General features: G+C 47.5%; 8 protein-coding genes and 2 pseudogenes across 10 annotated transcripts; all 10 read left to right on the top strand.

The window, feature by feature from the left end:
- Nucleotides 1-2309: 2309 nt before the first annotated feature.
- TEOVI_000712700 (Mut7-C RNAse domain containing protein, putative) lies at nt 2310-3125 on the top strand (the record flags this gene model as incomplete). The annotated part of the gene is made up of 1 exon (XM_067221603.1): nt 2310-3125. One exon carries the CDS (start codon nt 2310-2312, stop codon nt 3123-3125), a length of 816 nt encoding a protein of 271 aa, XP_067077704.1.
- A 251-nt stretch (nt 3126-3376) lies between these two features.
- TEOVI_000712600 (U6 snRNA-associated Sm-like protein LSm4p) lies at nt 3377-3760 on the top strand (the record flags this gene model as incomplete). Its single annotated transcript, XM_067221602.1, has 1 exon — nt 3377-3760. One exon carries the CDS (start codon nt 3377-3379, stop codon nt 3758-3760), a length of 384 nt encoding a protein of 127 aa, XP_067077703.1.
- Nucleotides 3761-4188: 428 nt separating this feature from the next.
- Nucleotides 4189-5727, top strand: TEOVI_000712500 (Pab1p-dependent poly(A) ribonuclease subunit, putative; the record flags this gene model as incomplete). Its single annotated transcript, XM_067221601.1, has 1 exon — nt 4189-5727. The coding sequence occupies one exon, from the start codon at nt 4189-4191 to the stop codon at nt 5725-5727; it is 1539 nt and encodes a 512-aa protein (XP_067077702.1).
- A 570-nt stretch (nt 5728-6297) lies between these two features.
- On the top strand, nt 6298-7620 carry TEOVI_000712400 (Leucine-rich repeat-containing protein ODA7; the record flags this gene model as incomplete). Its single annotated transcript, XM_067221600.1, has 1 exon — nt 6298-7620. One exon carries the CDS (start codon nt 6298-6300, stop codon nt 7618-7620), a length of 1323 nt encoding a protein of 440 aa, XP_067077701.1.
- A 327-nt stretch (nt 7621-7947) lies between these two features.
- Nucleotides 7948-9024, top strand: TEOVI_000712300:pseudogene (annotated as a pseudogene). The gene has a single exon. A coding segment is annotated over exon 1 (1077 nt).
- Nucleotides 9025-9376: 352 nt separating this feature from the next.
- On the top strand, nt 9377-10171 carry TEOVI_000712200:pseudogene (annotated as a pseudogene). The gene has a single exon. A coding segment is annotated over exon 1 (795 nt).
- A 269-nt stretch (nt 10172-10440) lies between these two features.
- TEOVI_000712100 (cyclin 9) lies at nt 10441-11286 on the top strand (the record flags this gene model as incomplete). The annotated part of the gene is made up of 1 exon (XM_067221599.1): nt 10441-11286. One exon carries the CDS (start codon nt 10441-10443, stop codon nt 11284-11286), a length of 846 nt encoding a protein of 281 aa, XP_067077700.1.
- Nucleotides 11287-11745: 459 nt separating this feature from the next.
- Nucleotides 11746-15492, top strand: TEOVI_000712000 (RIC1, putative; the record flags this gene model as incomplete). Its single annotated transcript, XM_067221598.1, has 1 exon — nt 11746-15492. The coding sequence occupies one exon, from the start codon at nt 11746-11748 to the stop codon at nt 15490-15492; it is 3747 nt and encodes a 1248-aa protein (XP_067077699.1).
- A 342-nt stretch (nt 15493-15834) lies between these two features.
- Nucleotides 15835-16332, top strand: TEOVI_000711900 (uncharacterized protein; the record flags this gene model as incomplete). Its single annotated transcript, XM_067221597.1, has 1 exon — nt 15835-16332. One exon carries the CDS (start codon nt 15835-15837, stop codon nt 16330-16332), a length of 498 nt encoding a protein of 165 aa, XP_067077698.1.
- A 344-nt stretch (nt 16333-16676) lies between these two features.
- Nucleotides 16677-17978, top strand: TEOVI_000711800 (uncharacterized protein; the record flags this gene model as incomplete). Its single annotated transcript, XM_067221596.1, has 1 exon — nt 16677-17978. One exon carries the CDS (start codon nt 16677-16679, stop codon nt 17976-17978), a length of 1302 nt encoding a protein of 433 aa, XP_067077697.1.
- Nucleotides 17979-18394: the final 416 nt, after the last annotated feature.

Genomic DNA, 18394 nt, shown 5'->3' with positions numbered 1-18394 from the left:
CTTTCTTTCTTTCTCTTTCTCTTTCTCTTTCTTATATTCCGTTTCTTTTCTGTTTGCTTGTTGTTTCTTCCTCAAGTTATTGTTGCTGTTCCAGTTCTTCACCTAACTTCCCTTCTTCACTCTTGTTTTTGTTAGGAACTCGAGTCTTTTTTTTTCTTGACATTATGTGATGCTTTCCCCCTCTCGTTTTTTTTGTGAAGTATCTCATCATTCTCAGTTCTTCTTTTTTTCTTTTTTTTATTCCTCCCCATTTATTTAATTTGTTTGCGTTTTTAGTTTTAGTTTCGGTTTTTTTCCTTTCTTTTTTTTCTTTTTTTCTTTTTTTCTTTTTACTGTTGTTTGTTTATACTCCTTCTCTTGGTCTTTGTTATTATTGTTCAAGTTGGGACCTGCGTGCCACTCTACACGTTGGGGCACTGCCTTTAGCGCCTCCCGGCACGTTATATACAGATTTTTTTAAAAATTTCGTGTGTGTTTAAAGAACAGAAAAGAAAGAAAAAAGGCGGAGGGAGAGGGGATAGACGCCTTTAAGTTCCCCCCTCCCCCCGCAAAAAAAAAAAGGAAAAAGGGAAAAAGAAAAAAAAGAAAAAGGAAAAAAAAGGAAAAGTTAACAAAATGTTAAAAAAAAAAAGTGAAATCGAAATTTGATGTGTTTATCAGTATGCAGAGGGAGGGAAAAAGTGGAGAAACCGAAGGGAAAATAAGGATCCACACACACATATATAAATATATTTGTTTGTTTGTTTGTGTCGGGCATAAGAGAAGGGGACGGAATGGAAAAGAAAGAGGAGTATCGTTTTTTTTAATTTATGATCCCATTGTTTTTTTTTCATATTATTTTCCCTCTTTTCCTCCTTTTCTTCGTTACTTTCCTTTCCACTCCTTCGTGTTAGTGTGGAATATTGTTCGAAACTCCAATGATCCACTTTCTCGTTTTCTTTCGTTCTCCGAGCAAAATTATCCCCCCTCCCCATTTTTTTTTTCACTTCACCACAGATTCCAGTCTAAACTCTTTCACCTGTGGCTGGATGCTTTCCAATTTATACGGTTGTGCTTTGCTTTGCTTTTTTTCTTTATTTGAGTGGCGTCTCGATGCTTATCTTTTTTTTTTATCTGATATGCAACCCATTCTCTTTTTCTATCCTCTCTTTGCGATACCATTCCACTTGACAGAGTACAATACATTTTGTGGCACCAGGGTAATTAAATACCCCAAGGAAAGGAGGAAAAAGAATTAATGCATTGAAAGGACCATTGTGTGCGCTGTGCTCGGTTGCGAGATGAAAGTTTTCTTTTTTTCTTTTTTTTTAAAAAATGCTGCAGCCGCTAGCAACAAGTGATGGGATGCGGGTGACTCCCCGAAAGCATCACATCTCGGTAAAGCAACCACTCCGGAATTATATGGAAAAAAAATATATAAATATATATATGTGTGCGCGCTTGTGTACACGTGCCCTTCGTAGTTAAAAATATATGGACAGCAACTTCATGTGTATGCGTGCCGTGCAGGGGGAAAAAGTCGTACAACGTTCCGGAGTGTTATGTTGTCGTGTTTCAAAATTAATAATTGGCGTGTTGCGATTCGGTAACTTCATTCGGAAATTATGATACCAGGCGTTTTTTTTTCTCTGTTGTGAGGAGAGGTGGTCTTCTCTATTGCTGCTTTCCTGATGGCTCTAGTCGTCTGCATGGTGGGATTTCATTTCTCGTTAAGCGACATTGTTGTGTGATAGTCTCATGCTGCTCTCCACTCTCAGCTGTTATATGGTGTTTTACAGGATTCTCTTCTGTCACATCTCAGGCATCGAATTTTGGGTTAGTTTAATTGTTCTTTTTTGTGATCTCGAGAAGTATCACATTTGAGGGGCGTCCAGTAGGAGGAGGTGTTGCCTGTTGGAGGCGAAAGGTTCTTATTGCAAAATGGAAATTTATTGCAGTTCGTCGGTGGAAATGCGGTGAATCTTGAAGAGGAAAAATTTGTATTGCCCTTTCTTTTTTTCTTTTTTTTTTTGAAAAATGCTCGCGTTTGCGCTGGATGATATGGGCTTCTTGGTTCCTGGTTCTTGGTGCTGTCGATGTTTGTTTTTGTTGTTTAGTTGGGGGTGACTGACCGTTCCGGTATCCGACTTCAATTTACTTCGTTGTGAGCTGCACACTCAGCAACTGTTTTGACTCCTCCCTTCCATTTCAGCATCTGTACACATACAGTTTCCCTCCTCTTTATCTGATTTAAACGGACCGGTGGAAACGCTGAATAACAAAGTGTGGAGAGTAGGCTATTACTTGCGGCCTTAGTTTACCATCGAAACATGCATTCGTCACCAGCGACGAGTCAAGATGGTTTCTTGTTGGACTTTAGTTTGTACCGTGTCGCGAAGTACATTCGTTTATTAGGCTACAACGCGGTGTGCGACAGTCAGCTGTTCCGAAGGGATATGGTGAACAGGGCCGTGAAGGACAACTTAGTGCTAGTTACCTCAAGCTGCGCTTTAATCGAACAGGCTAAGGCTCATAATAGAACTGTGCAGAAGCACCGCAGCGTCATTGGCGGGGGGAAAACTGTTGTGGCATACGACTCGGATGGCGAATCTATTTACTCTGAGGGCGACGACGATATGAGAGAAATTACGTTTTATGAACTCGCGCACCCCACTGCGGACAACTTTTTCACACTGATGGTGGATGCTATTCGGACGCTCGGCCTACTTTATCGCAGGGATCGTATCTTTTCGCGCTGTGTCATGTGTAATGAGGTGCTCGTTGAAGTAGTTAAAGAGGATGTCAAGGAAGACGTCCATCCAAAGGTATACGAAGTCTATGATGCATTCACTCGCTGCCCTGCATGTAGGAAGGTTTTTTGGGGAGTTGACAATGGTAAGGTCATCAATTACACGGCTTTCCGCACTCTAGAGACGCTACAACGCCTCTTTGAAGCCGCAATGGGGCCTGATCTACGACCACCACGCATTTCTCATCTTTGTTATTTTCGTTCTTTCCCCAGGCGGGTGCATTCAACTGTATTTTCTTACCTCTCCGATGCTGACCTGCGGGTTTTGTCAGTTGTAGTACCAAAACTTAAGGATCTATCCGACGCTGTGAAGAAGCGGTCCCAGTCGGTTCGGTGACACGAAGTGAATGACTTCTTCGTCTTTTTGGTCCTTCCCATGTTCTGGGCATTGGGATGTTTTTTTTTTTTTTTGCGGTTTACCTGTATCCAAACACTCATTGTACCGGTCTCTTGCTCCTTACAATGTAATGCCAACTTGTGTGGTCGCCATCTTTTGTTTCATTTGTTTGCTTTTCCCTCTCCTCTCCTTTTCTTTCTGTTTTTTTTTGTTTTTACACCCGTGCGCGCTATTGTATGCCTTCAACATAGATGAGTGTTAGGAAGCCTATAACGCCGTTGGATGTTCTTCGCAACTGTCGCGCCAAAGTAGTTTCTGTTGAGCTGGCGGGCGGTGAAACCATCAATGGCACGGTTGTGCGCGTGGACCGGGCGATGAATATGGTTTTGAAGCAGTGCATTCGGACATCAGCTGATGGTGAAGCGTTTTGGCGCTCACGTGAGTCCCTCATCCGCGGTGCGAGTGTTAGAAACGTTCGTATGGATGAACGGGCTGTGATAATTGCGGATGCTCAGCTTCGTGAGGTCACAAGCAAGAGCAAGAACAAGAACAGGGCCAAGGCTAAGAGCAACGATAAGCAGCAGGGGGAAAGGAAAGCTACGTTGAGCGGTGAAAAGCGTAACCGCGGGAAGTAAAGCATTTTCCCGTCGTGGTACTTACGGGATCGATCCCCAATAAACTTCATTAGCGTCCGCCGTGCCCATGAAAACCCAAGCGGCGTCTCCCCATATCTTCAGCAGTCGCGTATTTTGAATTCTCAGTGCGCTCAGTGTGGTGAGGTATCGGTTGTGGAGAGACAGAAGCCATAGGAACGAGAGGTATGCCTTCGTATTGTATTGTTCTTTTTCCCCCTTGAACATCCAGTGTGTACTATACTGGGTGGTGCAACCTTTTTTTTTTGTTGTAGGGGGTTTCGTGAATGACATTGTTTACTCTAACTGCTGTCTTTGTGTTTCTCGCCTTTGGTGACTGGATTGCGTGTCGCTTTGACTTTTTTCTTTTTCTTTTTTGAAGCATGAGTGTTACGCTTGTCCATAGTTGTTTAGATAGCTGAAATCGTGATATGGATTCAAAGGGACGCGGTTCCAAGGCCAACGCACTTGGGTGCGCGAACGTTGTGGGCACCGCAGCAAATGCGGTCACCAACAATAACGGCAGTAACAGCAACCAACACCCTTATGCCCGACGTCATGTGAACAACAGCGGGGGTGCCTTTGTGAATGCCTTTCTTGCCTCCCCCACTTCTTTGTATAACACCCCGCAGCCCGTTGATCCCTATCGCCAGGCACTATCTAATCCATTTCCGTCGGCACCTTACACAACTGTGGGGCATTTATTCATGAGTAGTGCCGTCAGGAATGCTCGGCCTAATGTATCCTTTCGGTCACGCTCTCCAGCTCGGAACACCACTGTTGTTACGAGCCCCAAGTTCGCTCACTACACCACCATATACAACATCGAGAACGAGGCGAGCCCCAGCAGCATGAACCCTAAGGTAAGAACGCAGGTTTATCAGACAACAACGAGAATGGCGGGGACTAGCATGGCCCTCAGGCGTCTCGTTAAGATGTCTACCACCGCGGAGGAATGCGCTGCTGTCAGCGAGTTGTTTCGGCAATATCGTCATCCTAATTTAGTTCCTCTGACCAATGTCTTGGTAACAGACGAATTTGTAATGGGAAGTGCCGACGTCATCATGGAGTATAAGTTCATAACAGGTGCGAAAAGTTTGAATGAGGCTTTCATCAACGAGGGGAAGGCAACGGAGGGACTTTTATGGTCCTTTGCTTGTCAGATGGTTAGCCTCATGCGTGCGTTTCACGAGACGTCTACACCACTGCGCGGTCTCCACTGGACAAAGATACTTTTTGTTCCGGTATCTTCCCGATTTTACTTCAGTGGTGTAGGGTTTATGGATGTCATGGAGCCGAAGGGATCTGCGCACCAGTCGGCGGCTTTAATGAAGCATGATATTCAGTCTCTGGGGTTGCTCCTTCTCCAACTTTCTACGGGGAATAGCAACGCCAAACCTGAAGACTTTACCGCTCAACCTGCGAAGGGCTACTCAGGCATCTTTTGGTTGCTCGTAAAGGCATGCATAGACGGCACCGCAGATGTGGTAACTTTGTGCCGTGCTTTGGGGGAACGAATGTCGATGGAGGTTGCACATCAAGAGGGGCATGCAGATCGCTTGATTTCGCAGTGCGGAAAGGAAGCTCACAATGGTCGGATCATGCGGCTGATGATCAAACTCAATTTCGTGCTTGAGTCCCTCCATGACTTTCCCGAACACAGCGCGGAAGCCAACAATCGTTATGCGCTTCGCCTCTTCAGTCAATACGTGTTCAACCAAGTTGACGAGCGACATCGGACGCGTTTGGATTGGGGGCATGTATTTCATTCTTTAAATAAGCTTGACTGTGGATCTGAGGAGTTGGTGCAATTAATTGGAAATGACGAAAGTAACACAATCCTAGTCATTTCGTACCGTGATCTGAGAGACACACTCGAAAGAGCCTTTGAACAACTTCAGCCCCCTCCGAACGAGGGGGACGTGCAACCCTTCACAGTTACGGTGGGAACGACATCGGCAACGTTGTAATCAATGCGTTCATACGTTCGGGTTGTGCGGTGGACCAAAAGGTGCATGCGCGACAACATGAGGTCCAGGTATGAGAAGGGAGTATTTTTGTTCCTTTTCTGCCCCTTCTGCTTTTCCTCCTTCCCCCCTTCCTTTGTTACGTGGGGTTAACATTAACCCATTTTGTATGCCGTTGAGTCTGAGGTGTCCGCTGGGCCCGTTCTTCTTTGTGGATTCTGACGATAATTCTTCTTTCTTTTTTCTCCCCTTCACTTTCCTTTTTTTTTCACTTTTTTTAGGTTTGTCGGGTTGATAGCAACTCCAGGAACAAAGGTGGAAGGGGACTTGCTTAGCGTCCTTGTTGCGTCAGACGGGAGGTGTATAGTTTGTCTCGTTCTTCTTTTTGCTTTAGCTCTGAAGGGGAGGTCTTGTCCTAAACAAAATAAAATAAAGGGAGGTCAGTTGTTGCCTGTCAGACACACGGTAACCATTTAGGATCCTCCTCAGTTATTAGGGCCAGGTGTGAGTTGCATAGACGCTCCCAAATACGCATACGCGTTTAAACTTAACACAGCAGAAAGGGAATTAACCATGACGGAAATGACGAAGGATGTTTTGATCGCCGCGTGCAAAAAAAACGGCGGTTACGCGGCTCCTCGTCTAAATGATCAACTTTTCCTTCAATGTCGTGGGTTCCTCCGTATCGAAAATCTTGAGGAATATGTAAATCTAAAGGTTTTGTGGCTGGAGCAGAATGCCATTAGCGATTTTTATGGAATAGAGACACTACAGCAGTTAGTTTCTTTGTTTGTGCAAAACAATACAATTTCATCCCTCGACACACTTCCCCCGTTGAATGGTCTCCGCGTGCTTAATATATCTCACAACTACCTGACTTCCCTTTCGGGTATTGCAGCGGGATGCCCGCAATTAGAAACACTTCAGGCGTCCCATAACCGTATTGGAAGTCTGAAAGAATGCTGCAGCCTTTGGGATCTCAAAGACACCCTGACGAGTGTGGATCTTTCCTTCAACAAAATCGAGATTGGGGAGGGTGATATGGGACCAGTGGAGTTTTTTGGACAGTTGCCGAATGTGAGCGTCATCTATTTTCATGGAAACCCCGGAAGTCATGGCATGAAGGGTTACCGCCGTAGTATGATTCTCCATTTACCACAGCTAAAGTACTTGGATGAGCGACCCGTCTTCACTGAGGAGCGACGTGTTGTGGAGGCGTGGGGTAGTGGAGGGGAGGCTGCGGAGGGACGTGAGCGTGAGGCCATTCGTAAGGAGAAAAAGGACCACTTGCAGAGTTGTGTAAAGGTTTTGTATGACCGTATGGAGGAAAACAGGGAGGTTAGGGACCGATTGACAAAACAGTGGGAGGAGAGGAGAGCAGTGGAAATGGAGTGGTGGAAGGAGGAGCGGCGCAAACAACGTACCCAAGTGAGTGAGCTTGAGGGTTCGGAGGAACTGTCGAGGAACCTCCTCACTGCGGCTGAAGAAGAAGAATATGCAACTATAGTGAAGGACTTCCGTGTGGGAGGGGATGCAATTCGCGCTTCAGAGGTGGAACGCCGCAAAGCTTATGAACAACAACAGGCCGTTGAGGCTGTTCGAGCAGCTGCACTCAGAGAGATTGAGGAGGAGGAGGAGAAGGAAGGAGAGGCCACCGTGGAGGGGTCTGAACGTGCAGTTTTTCTTTCCGACGAGGATATGCTGCAGGAGGTGGAGGAGGAGATATTTAAGGTTCTGGGATCTGTAGAGAAGGATCCGTATGTCGGCCGGACGTCACTTAAGATGGGACGCGCCGTAGGTGCCGCCACGTCGCGGTTATGTGGAGACCAGAGCAAACGCAAGTCACGTAACGGAATTTGGGAGAAGTTTTATTCGTGGGAGAAACGTATAGAGTAAGTACTGACCGGTTGTTCTTTCAGGTCTTAAAGATGTATAACTGATGCATAGACACGGAGCGCGAGCGGGTGCTTGCGTACTTGCTGGCTTGTTTCCTGAAAAAAAAACACATTTTCACCGCTTTAGGGGGGATGTTTCTGGTGTTTGTCCTCTTTTTTTTTTTGTAGAAAAGTCCCTTCCCATATATTTTTAAAAAAACCTACTTGTCACCCAGCGACCTTCTTCCTATTTCAGTGTTTTGTTTACTTCAATTGTTGTTGTAGTTTTACTTTCCCATACTCTGTACAGTTTTCTTTGTTTTGAGCCCCACTCAATTCACTTGTTGCGATGCTGAGCTTTGATTTTTTTTTCTTCTTGCTCCTTCTTTCCTGTTTATATTCTATTCGTGATACGTTACACCGCTTTGTGGAGGGGAGCCCGTGTCGGGTTGTGGGCCAGAAGACGATGTTAGGGTCCCTACCGAGTGTCGTTCTTGTTACCGGTGGAGCAGGCCTTGTTGGACGAGCTGTTGAGGTCGTGACGAAGCGAAACGCGTGCGCAGATGAGCGTTGGGTTTTTCTCTCCCGACATGACGCCGACCTTCGCTCCATGGCGGCCACGAGGTGCGTTTTCGAAAGGCACAAGCCGACGCACGTTCTTCATTTGGCAGCGAGGGTGGGTGGGCTTTTCAAAAATATGGCTGCTCCTGTCGAAATGTGGATTGACAACGTCTCCATAAACAATAACGTGCTGGAGTGCTGTCGCACGTATGGCGTGCGGAAGGCAGTTTCATGTTTGTCCACTTGCATATTCCCTGAAAGAGCAACATATCCAATAGGAGAAGAAACACTCCATGATGGCCCACCGCACTACTCAAATGAGCAGTACGCGTATGCCAAGCGTATGATTGATGTATTGAATCGTGCCTACAACAAAGAGTACGGCTGCCGCTTCACCTCAGTTATACCAACGAATGTTTATGGCCCCCACGACAACTACAATCTGCAGGATTCTCACGTTATCCCTGGGCTCATTCATAAGTTCTATTTGGCGAAACGAGAAAATAAACCTATGGTTGTTATGGGTACTGGAAGGCCGCTGCGGCAATTTGTGTATAGCGAAGACTTGGCCGAGCTTATTGTCTGGGTGCTGCGTCACTATGATGAGGTGGAGCCAATTATTCTGTCGGTGGATGAGTGTGATGAGTTATGTATTGCCGACGTTGCGAAACTCATTGCCCAGTCAATAGGGTTTACGGGCAATATCGTCTTTGACCCAAGCAAGGCAGACGGTCAGTATCGCAAGACAGCAGACAATGCTAAGCTACGCCGCTATTTGCCAGATTATAGGTTCACCCCAGTGGCGGAAGGTATCCAACGTTCCGTCGAATGGTTTATCGCTAACTACGATGTCGCACGGAAGTGAAGGCCGGTAGGGAGGACGTTTACAGCGCCTCACGAAACGCTTATATAACATCGTACTTGCACACTTGCTTCAGTGCGTTGGTTGATACACACAAATCATTTATGCTGCCTCCCTTTCCTTATCGTCTTTTGGTGAGAAACAACCTACTTGTGTCTAAACTTTCCACGGTGCCTTTTAGTTCACCTCTGGTTCTTTGCATAATGGCATTATAACGCAGCATCTAACGCTTTGACTGAAAAGTAAGGGTTCCCACCTTTCACCTACCTTTCTGCCCCTCACGCTTTCACATGGGCGCGTACCATATAAAAATGAAGCACTTTTACCTCGGACATCGAGTCATAAAAAATTAAGGAAAAAAGGAATGGCCCCAAAGTCTGCTACAAAGTCTGCTGCCGCTACCAAGGCGTCTGCACCGAAAAATGATCCCAAGAAGAACGCCCCGAAAGCTGCAGCACCCAAACCAGCAGCAACTGCGCCGAAGGCTGCTGCCGCAAAGGAGGCGAAGGCACGCCCCGCTGCCGGCACCCACAACGGTGTGTATGTGAAGAACTGGGGTCAGGGTTCCGTTACTGACGCCACAAGGATCTTCAGTGCTGCTGGCAAGGTTGTCAGTGCTCAGATCCGTCGGCGCCGCTACGCCATTATCTTCTTCGAGAACGCCGCAGCCGTGAGGAAGGCGATTGATCTATTCAATGAAAAGGAGGTACTTGGCGCTAAAGTGACCGTAAGCCCTGCCAAAACCAGCCCGAAGCCTGACCCGCATGAGGGCTCTTCCGTTGTGTTCCTGTCGCCCATCTTCCGTACGTCGACAACGAATGGGCAAATTCGTGAACTCTTCACCGGTATGAGAGTTTTGCGCATTCGGACGTACCGTCAGAACTATGCTTACGTGTACCTTGACTCGGCTGCTGCAGCGCAGAAGTTTGTGAAGGAGAAGAACGGCACCGAGTTCCGCGGCAAGAAGCTACGTGTGGCTCTTTCAACTCGCTCGCTTCAGAAGGAAAAGGACCGTGCGGAGCGCGCGAACCTCCTCTCGGATGCCCACAACTTCAAGAAGGATGCCAAGAAGGACATCAAGAGGGATGATAAGAAGGATCCAAAGAAGGATTCAAGGAGGAATGAAAAGAAGGATGCCAAGAGGAAGTAAAAAAGATATGCTTGCTTTTTCCTTTTTTCTTTTCTGTTCTTAAATATAAAAAAATATTTGTTAAGTTAATACTTTTTTACGTATTGAAAGCAGCGATGTTTTGTGTTCCCCGTTCATATAGGCTCCTGTGGATGCTGGTTATTTCGGGTTCCGGGACTTGTACTTCTGTTTTCTTTTTTGTCCTGTTTTCCTTTCTTCCTGCAATGACGCAAACAGCAAAGACAAGTGGTCTTCATCGAAGGTAACGAGTTGTGTCCGATTGTGGCGTTATGGCAGGTTTCACCGAGACACCCAGTTGGCCTTCGCTGTCGTGTGAGCAATCCAGCGCGGCCGCTGTGTCGGTCTCGTACTCACCTTTTGTAGTAGAAATGTCGTACTATACCATTGCTATCCAGGCGTATAGCATGACAAGGTATGTTGTTGAGAATTTGAGGCTGGACTCGGCGGTGGTTGGAACTGCAATGACGTACTGGCACATATTTGTGTCTGTGCATGGTTTGAAGAAGGTTGATGAGATTGTTCTTAGTGCTGCGTGTACTTTTTTGGCGAGCAAGGTAGAGCACCACAAGGTGCGGCTGAGCGATATCGTTGCCCTTGTTTTCGAGGTAGACCCTGTCGGAGGTGTGATGGAGTCTTGGCGTGATGTGGTTGGTCAAGCAGAGTTGCTCCTGTGCTACACGCTGAAGTTTAATTTTCAGGTCATACATCCTGTCAATCGTATTAACGAGTTAGTTTTTGATGGTAACAAAGCTGTTTTGGAGTGTGCACAACGCCTTTTTCTTCTGTCGTTTGTAACCCCTTTGTGCACGAGAGCTTCGGCCGAGGAAATTGTAGAGGCCCTCGTGTATTTGGCGGCAGATGGGGCAGAACGCCTGGAGGTTTATGCGAATGGCTTTAACATCACTTCGTCTGAGCGGCGTGATGGCATTATCAGTGTTATGCTTGACGCCCTTGTTGCCATGCGTAAGACCACCAAGTTACCCAAAATAGATAATGTGATCTCTGCGCGACGTAAAAGACTTCGTGAACAGGAGTCCACTAGGCCGTCGGTTGCCTGCTCTAGTGTTGGAACGGCAAGTACGGATAATACACCTTGTGCACCATCGGTGGAGTGATGTCTCGTCGACTGATTTGTTTTATGTGTAGATCTTTTAGTCACTTTACGGTCGCTTTTCTACTTGTTTCTTATTGAGTTTCACGTGTTTCACGTTGTTCGGAGCTATTCAGTTAGGCAGTGACGCTCTCTGTGTTCTTTTCGTATCCGACACTGCAGAGTGACCACGTGCCCGCAATCCACGTATGTTCTCCAAGTGCTTTCGCCTACGAGTGGTCATGAAGCAAGAAGAAAAGTAGGGGAGGGGAGAGGAGTAGGGGATTTTTTTTAAAAATGTTTCTACCGAGCGTTGTTTTTCCCTCCCGTATCTCCTCCCGCTGGTAATGCTCTGAAGTTCCAACGTGCACATGCACATGTTGACTTCCTCGTCACTTTGTTTGTCCTTTACTTCCTTTCCGCATTATTGCCTCCCTTTGCTTTACTTTGCTTCGGTTGTGAGCATTCAATTTGCTAGGGTGCTATGCGTTTTCCTAGCGGCTCCTTAGCTGCATACCCATTGGAGACATACATGGTTGTACCCGGTGAGAGGGCGTTAGAAGTATCAGTCTGTCCCACTGGAAGTTATGCTGCTTTACTGTCTGGAGGGCATCTACATTTTTTAACGTGCAACACCGATGTCGTAGTTATCGGCTCCGTGTCGATTTGTAATGCGATGGGCGATAAGGACTATGCAACTCACTTCTTATGGCACCCTTTGGGTGAGCAGCTAGTTGTTTCAACTTACCATGGTCGGCTGCTTTATTTTAACGTGGCTATTGATGTTCACCGTGAGAGGTGCCTGACTCAGGTGTATCGTGTCAACTCTCTTCCCATTGGATGCGCGGCGTCGTGTGTGCCCCTTACAAATGAAGTGCATTTGGAGGGTGACGCTGTGGTTTCTTTAGTTTCTGCTGGGCATCACTGCTTCTTCGCGTGTACCGCAACTGGCCTTGTTCGCGTGCTCGGGTGGTTCAAGAAGAACTTACTACATACCTATGATGCTAACTTTCTTAGCGGTGGGTTACATACATTTTCCGGCTTGGATGCTGCCTGTAGAGAACATACGAGCAAGGACTTGTGTGCTGGCGGCACGCCAATCACATCTATCGCCATACTTGATATTTGTTATTCCTGCCAACTAGAGTTGACGGGGTTGTTGTTGTCTAGTGGACAATTTCTGCTTGCGAATTCTTCTGCGGGTGATGACTTTTCGTGCGACAACGTGGTTTTCAATGGCGTGTGTGTTGCGTCAGTGGGCACTAGCCGCGTGTGCATAAACCCGAGGCATCCGTTGGCAGTACTGGCTACGCCCACGGGTGAGCTCGAATGCAAACGAATAAGTGACGATCTTTCATTGACGGTGTTTTGGATTGATGTGAAGTGTGTTACAAGCGATGAATACCGAGGTTCCATTCGTTGTATGGTGTGGACAGACGATGGTGAAATGCTGTGCGTTGGCTACAACCAGTCTGGCATTATGGTTCTACACTATAGTGGCATCTGTGTTTACTCTTCTCATGTTGCTGAGTACCCGCGACAGCACGGTTTGCGTCCTGCGATTGGTATAGAGGGTTGCGCTTCCCTCTCATGGTGTGGAAACCAGCTGCTTATAGTGGATCCACGTGGATTGGCCTTGACGGTACTTGGTTTCAGCAAGGTTGTTTCATCTCCCTGTGCTGAAGCGACGGCCATGTTCACTCCCGCCTGCACCCTTGACGGCTCTAAATTGCGCTTTATAGAACAACAACATACGGATGGATCGTTGGCTTTTAGTGACACGGTACTTTTGAATCCGCGGTATGCGGTGGAGAATAACCCCATAACATACGGTGCCATAAGCAGCGACGGCAGCGTTGTAGCCTTGGCGGGAAGGAATGGTTTTCTACTATTTGACCGGTTAGCGCGGCGGTGGCGAACTATGCGCGATAGAAAAGAAGAACGTGAGTTTACTTGCGTGGCTCAACCCGTATGGGTGAAGGATCTGATGGTGGTTTTTCCCGTCCGATTGGAAAGAACGCACGAGTATGAACTGCGCGTATACAACAGGGTTTTATCCAAGGGTGCTATGCTGGTGCGTATGCCTCTTCAGAATAAACCGTTGCGTCTCAGCGAGTGCCACGATGAGGACGGTGATGTTTTCGTGCATTTATTTGACGACTCAGGCACTCTCCTCGTGTGGAGGTGCGTATTGTCATCCACGTATCCACATGCAAAGCACAACCTTGAGGTTTCGCTCAAGTTGGTAAAGCGTGTACCGTTGCCCCGAATGTTTCGTAACCCAGTTAACATGATGGCGATTCATCCAGCGAGGTTAAGCGCGTACAGGACGACATCTTCCCCATGTAAATTTCGGGGTAATCGTGACGAGGCGCTTCTGCCCTATGTATTGTTTGTTGTGAGTGGCTCGAATGCCTTGATCGCTCTCGACCTCAACGCGGTAATGAACAGGGTGAGTGTGCGAGTGGCATCCGAGCCACTGGTCCCACTCACAACAATTTTTCCATCTGGGCTGTTTCACTTATGGGTCGACTACACGGCGCCTTTGGATGGCGCTGTTCTTCTTGCAGTGAGTGATCGGGGTGTGAGTATCTTGCACCTGTCGTTAGACACCAGTGGTGGTGTTACCTCTTCGCTGTGTGTAAACGAGTACCGTGTGGGCGATAGCACCGATCCAATTTTAGCTCCTGTAGGGCTCTCAGCGTACGATGGGTGTCTTCTCACTGCGTTTGCAGATGTGGATGCTTCCCAGCAAACTCTTAGCTCTGTGTCTCATTTTTCGGTGCGAACAGTTGTTGTGCCCTCTATGTACAACTACCGTGTCCTGGGGGAAGTGATTGCTCTTCGGTCAAAGATATCAAGTTCCATTACGAAGGGACCAATCGGAGGGGCATCTGTTCAATCCGTTTCTTTCCCATGGGATGAGCGGGTGTTGTGTTGGATAGAAGGAATGCGGCGCAACTCCACACTTGTCTGCAACGCAGACTATTTGTTATGCACTTTGATTGACAGGGAGACATCAAGTTTAAGTGATTCCGAGGACCCGTGCTCTATGCTGCGGCTCACCCTATCACTCTTACAGCGCTACCCGGAATACCATCGGATTGTTGTCAACTGTTTGCGCAAACTAGAGCTTCCTTGTTGTCCCGTTGTCGTGGACAATATCGGCTCTACCAAGAAGTTGTTCGTGAGCTGTCTTGAGGAGAGTCGACTTGAGGAAGCTGCGCATCTGTTGCACCTTATTATGGTTGATGATGGAGAGGGTGGTAAGAACGGCTCGTTAGACACCCTACGGCAAACTTTGGTTTGCGCGACGCGCATCTTAATGCTTGCTGTGTCCTGCAAGAAGGTTCAGTTAATTTATACCTTGTTGCCGTTCATGGCTTTGATTTTCAAAGAGTTACTAGTGTCGGACGATGAAGAGCGTCTGCGCGCGTTGTTTTCTGATGCGAAGGGTCAATGCGCTCTCGCCGGTTTGAGAAGGAGCACAGCGAATTTATCGCTGCTTCTCGATACGGAGCAGGATTTCACTACCCTTTCGAGCCCATGGAGTTTTTCATATGACACTTCTGAGGTTGGAATGAAAGAAATTCGATCTCTTACCACTTTCCTTGTGTCCGGAGACTCCGGCTTGAGTGAAGCACTCGAGTATGTAACAACTGACTGCTTACGCTCGGGGCGCTTACTGACGCTTTACGAGATAGTGCGCGGATTTTCTCTTTCACCCTACGGGATGATGGAACTCAAGTTAGATGAAGTGAGAGATCCACATTGTGGCGTTTCTTCGCATGGAGAAGGGAGTAGTGTGAGGGGTCACTTCCCACACCTGCCTACCCATGGTGAGTTGTTCCTCAATCTTTTCACGGGCATCCACGAGGAGTTCAGTTTAACACGTAGCCCACGTTGTGTGGGGAATGAGCTACGGCGCCATAGGTCCTCAGTTGTTGGTGCGGAGGTAGCGACCACTGATTTTACGCTGTGGACCCTAGCTCAGAGCATTTTATATTCCACCCCAGGTCTGCCAGAAACGTTGCGGCACCTCCGTGACCACTTCGCGATGTGGGATGAGTGTGTCTTAGCGATAAACATTATTCTTATGTGTTTTACTGATGTCGTTCATCAGCTGCGGCGACACTCAGAGCTAGTCCAAGCACTTCAGCATTTGCTGGTTGATGAGAGAAACTGCGGGTATAAGTCCTTTATACGGTATTGCCTTGAAAATGTAAGTTAGGGGAGCTTTTTTTTGTTTTTTGTTTTGACTTCTGAGGCCGAATCTCACAGTTTGGATTCAGAGCCTTGCCGCATCGTTACCCGTTTCATCTGCTCGTTCGTCTCACGTTTTTATTATAGCTTTGTTCATGTGGTGGCTGCTAGGTGGGCATATATACTTGTTTTTTCCCCAATATGTGCGCTTTCCCTTTTGGTTGTACGAATATGCGCGTGTATATAAACATACTTACCACTTTGGTTGGTTGTGAAGGCCGCAAGGAGCGGTTCTTGGTTCATGATTTGACTTATTATTATCATTATTATTACCACTACTTTCTGAACCGTGTGCCAGATGTAGCTCTAGATGGGTTTAGAAATATTTGAGATTGACACCTCCACACCTCACACAGGGGTTGTAATCGATGGGACAACGGCATGCAGGGAAGCAAATAGCGGGTGGGTAACTCTTCGTGCTAAAACGCCACTTAGCGCGGGCCAGTGCCAGTGGGCAATGAAGGTCATTGACCAGGGTGAGGGTAATGATGGGTCGGGTCTCATGATGGGGTTGCTTCCACGCCTAAATTCACAGCAAGAGGTGGCTATGGGGAGTAAATACATATCTGAGCTTGGTGGCTGGTGTTTGTCCCGTGCTGGAGACTCTTACGGTTGCTGGAAGTGTGACAAGATGCCCTTTTCAACCGGCTGCGTCGTGGAGTTCGATTGGGATGCTGCAAGCCGTACTCTGTACATTGTAAGTGGAAAGAGAAAGGCGAGTGGACATATCCCAAATGTGTCCGAAGCAGACGTTGTATACCCGGCCTTTTCCATGTTCTACCTGAATCAGAAGTTGGCATTTGTCTGATACCTAAGATACCGCCTCGTATTGGGTGGGGAAATTCTCTTCAGCCGACGGAAACGATTCAGTGGGGTCGGAGTCCTGTCGACTTCCACGATGTGTGTGTGGTTCGAGTGTTGTTTGTGCTGCGTGCCGTCGATATATCAGAGAAGAGGGAATAATGACATGTTCGTGGTTGCATGAGGTATGGTGCCTGAACGTGTTATTGGATTCCTTGTATCATTCAACATAATGGTTTAGTTTAATTTCCCGCTGCAGCTGATTCTTCTGGACATTTAGTTCGTCCCTCCTTCTCCTTATTACATTTCACAAGCACTTTACACCGAGGCACCTGCTGCGTAGGTGATGCCATGGAACTTGATGAAGAGACGAATGCTCTCATGAGGGCTATCAAAGTAGGTGGGGCGCTTTTGATTGAGGGTCACAGTGGTAATCGGCTGCGGTATTATTATGATTCATTCCACGACTTGGCTGCGCAAGCCGGTGTACCGCGTGCGCATGCTCCTGAACCGCTGCTAGTTACCTCTATCGAAAGCCTACTGCGTAAGTTGCGAGGAGTGACCTTCTGCCACCATGTATTCTTTATCAACACGGACCTGTGTTGCAGCCAACTTGTAGGGAGTGTGTTGCTGCGTCGCGGAATGTCCAAAAATTTGCATGTGCTTACGCTTCACGCGCTGCACCACCCTGACCCCAGTACGCTGCATCTCTTGAAAGCTATGGAGCGTCGGGACGCGGCAGCTATGGCAGAACTTTCGTCTTTTACGGTTGCTACAGGTGACGCGTCGGCGGCGCCACTTATAATCCCGCGGCGTTCCCACGATTGCGAGCGCGCCTTACGTGCACTAAATTTTTCACACGCCGCTCTGGCCGCTCGGACGACTGACGTGCACTGTTTCTGTCCTCAGTGGGTACCGATGCGGCATAGGCGAAAATGGACGGACATGTTTGTGCTTGAGTGTATATTCCCTAGTGATGATATTGCCGACAATATGCTCTCGCTTCGTAAGGCCTTAGAGGGGGCTGTTGGAAGGGAGGTGGTACTTCTCAGCGCCAGTGAGATCCGCGAAAAGTTGGAGCGAGCGGCCTTTTGCTTTACCTTTTCTGCATCGGAACGGAGCGTAGTGAATCACCTCATAGCGTCAGCGATCGACGCAGCGAGGAGAAACGGATGGATATTGATAGTGCAGACGGCACTTCCAGAGTTGTGGGATTTACGTGAGCGCGTGGTTCATCTTTGGCGTGGTGCCCGCGTCATTTCTGCGAATGGACGTATGGGAACGGTGCAGGCGTTTGATGTTGCGCAGCCGTTGTCACAGCGGTTGCCCTCTTTCTTCAAGCAGACAATGTGGCCTGTTGTCTGCCTTGACGGTGAAGCCTGTGGATCGGTTCTTTTGCCAATTGCTTCCCCTTTTTGTACTTCGCAAGTTTCACATGTATTCGATCTGCCGTTGCGTTACGGCGCTTTTGTGACAGTGGAGGAGTTATACGTCACGACCACGCCGGAAAAAAGGGACTTCCGCCGTTGGATTGTACGTCCCAGTCTTTTTATCGGGCAGTTCCCTCTCCTCCGCTGCGTGATTGCGTCGGTTTCTTCACTGAGTCAAGTTGTGCTAACCCGTCCATTCTCGTGGGAACTTCTTTTGCGGTAGCCAATGTTCTGTTTACTACCCCTTCCTTATGTCTCATCATCGTTATTGTTATTTGTTATCATCTCTCAGGTTGCTTATGTGTTTTCAAACTTCTAATTGTTATTTATTTATTTCTGTGCGTATGATTGACATATATGCTTCTCGTAAAATAGTGGAGGTTATTATCTGGGTCTAGTTGCCAAACTATTGGGGGACCTCTGCGCTCTGTGGTGTTTCTCTGTTTATTTTTTTTTTTGACATGATCGTTGTTGTTACATGCTTTTTTAAATCTCGACGTGCGCTTTGCTCGCGGTGCTTTTTCGTGATTTCGAAGCATTTGGGCGCTGACACTTTCTCTCTTGTGGAGCTTTGATGCTCTGCACTAATATTTTCCCCCTTGGATTCTCCATTTCTTTTTTTTTTACTTCGCTAACTTA

The sequence above is a fragment of the Trypanosoma equiperdum genome (genome assembly GCF_001457755.1).
Source record: "Trypanosoma equiperdum strain OVI genome assembly, contig: ctg_1474, whole genome shotgun sequence".
Lineage (NCBI taxonomy): Eukaryota > Euglenozoa > Kinetoplastea > Trypanosomatida > Trypanosomatidae > Trypanosoma > Trypanosoma equiperdum.
This window is presented reverse-complemented; position numbering and strand designations above follow the sequence as displayed.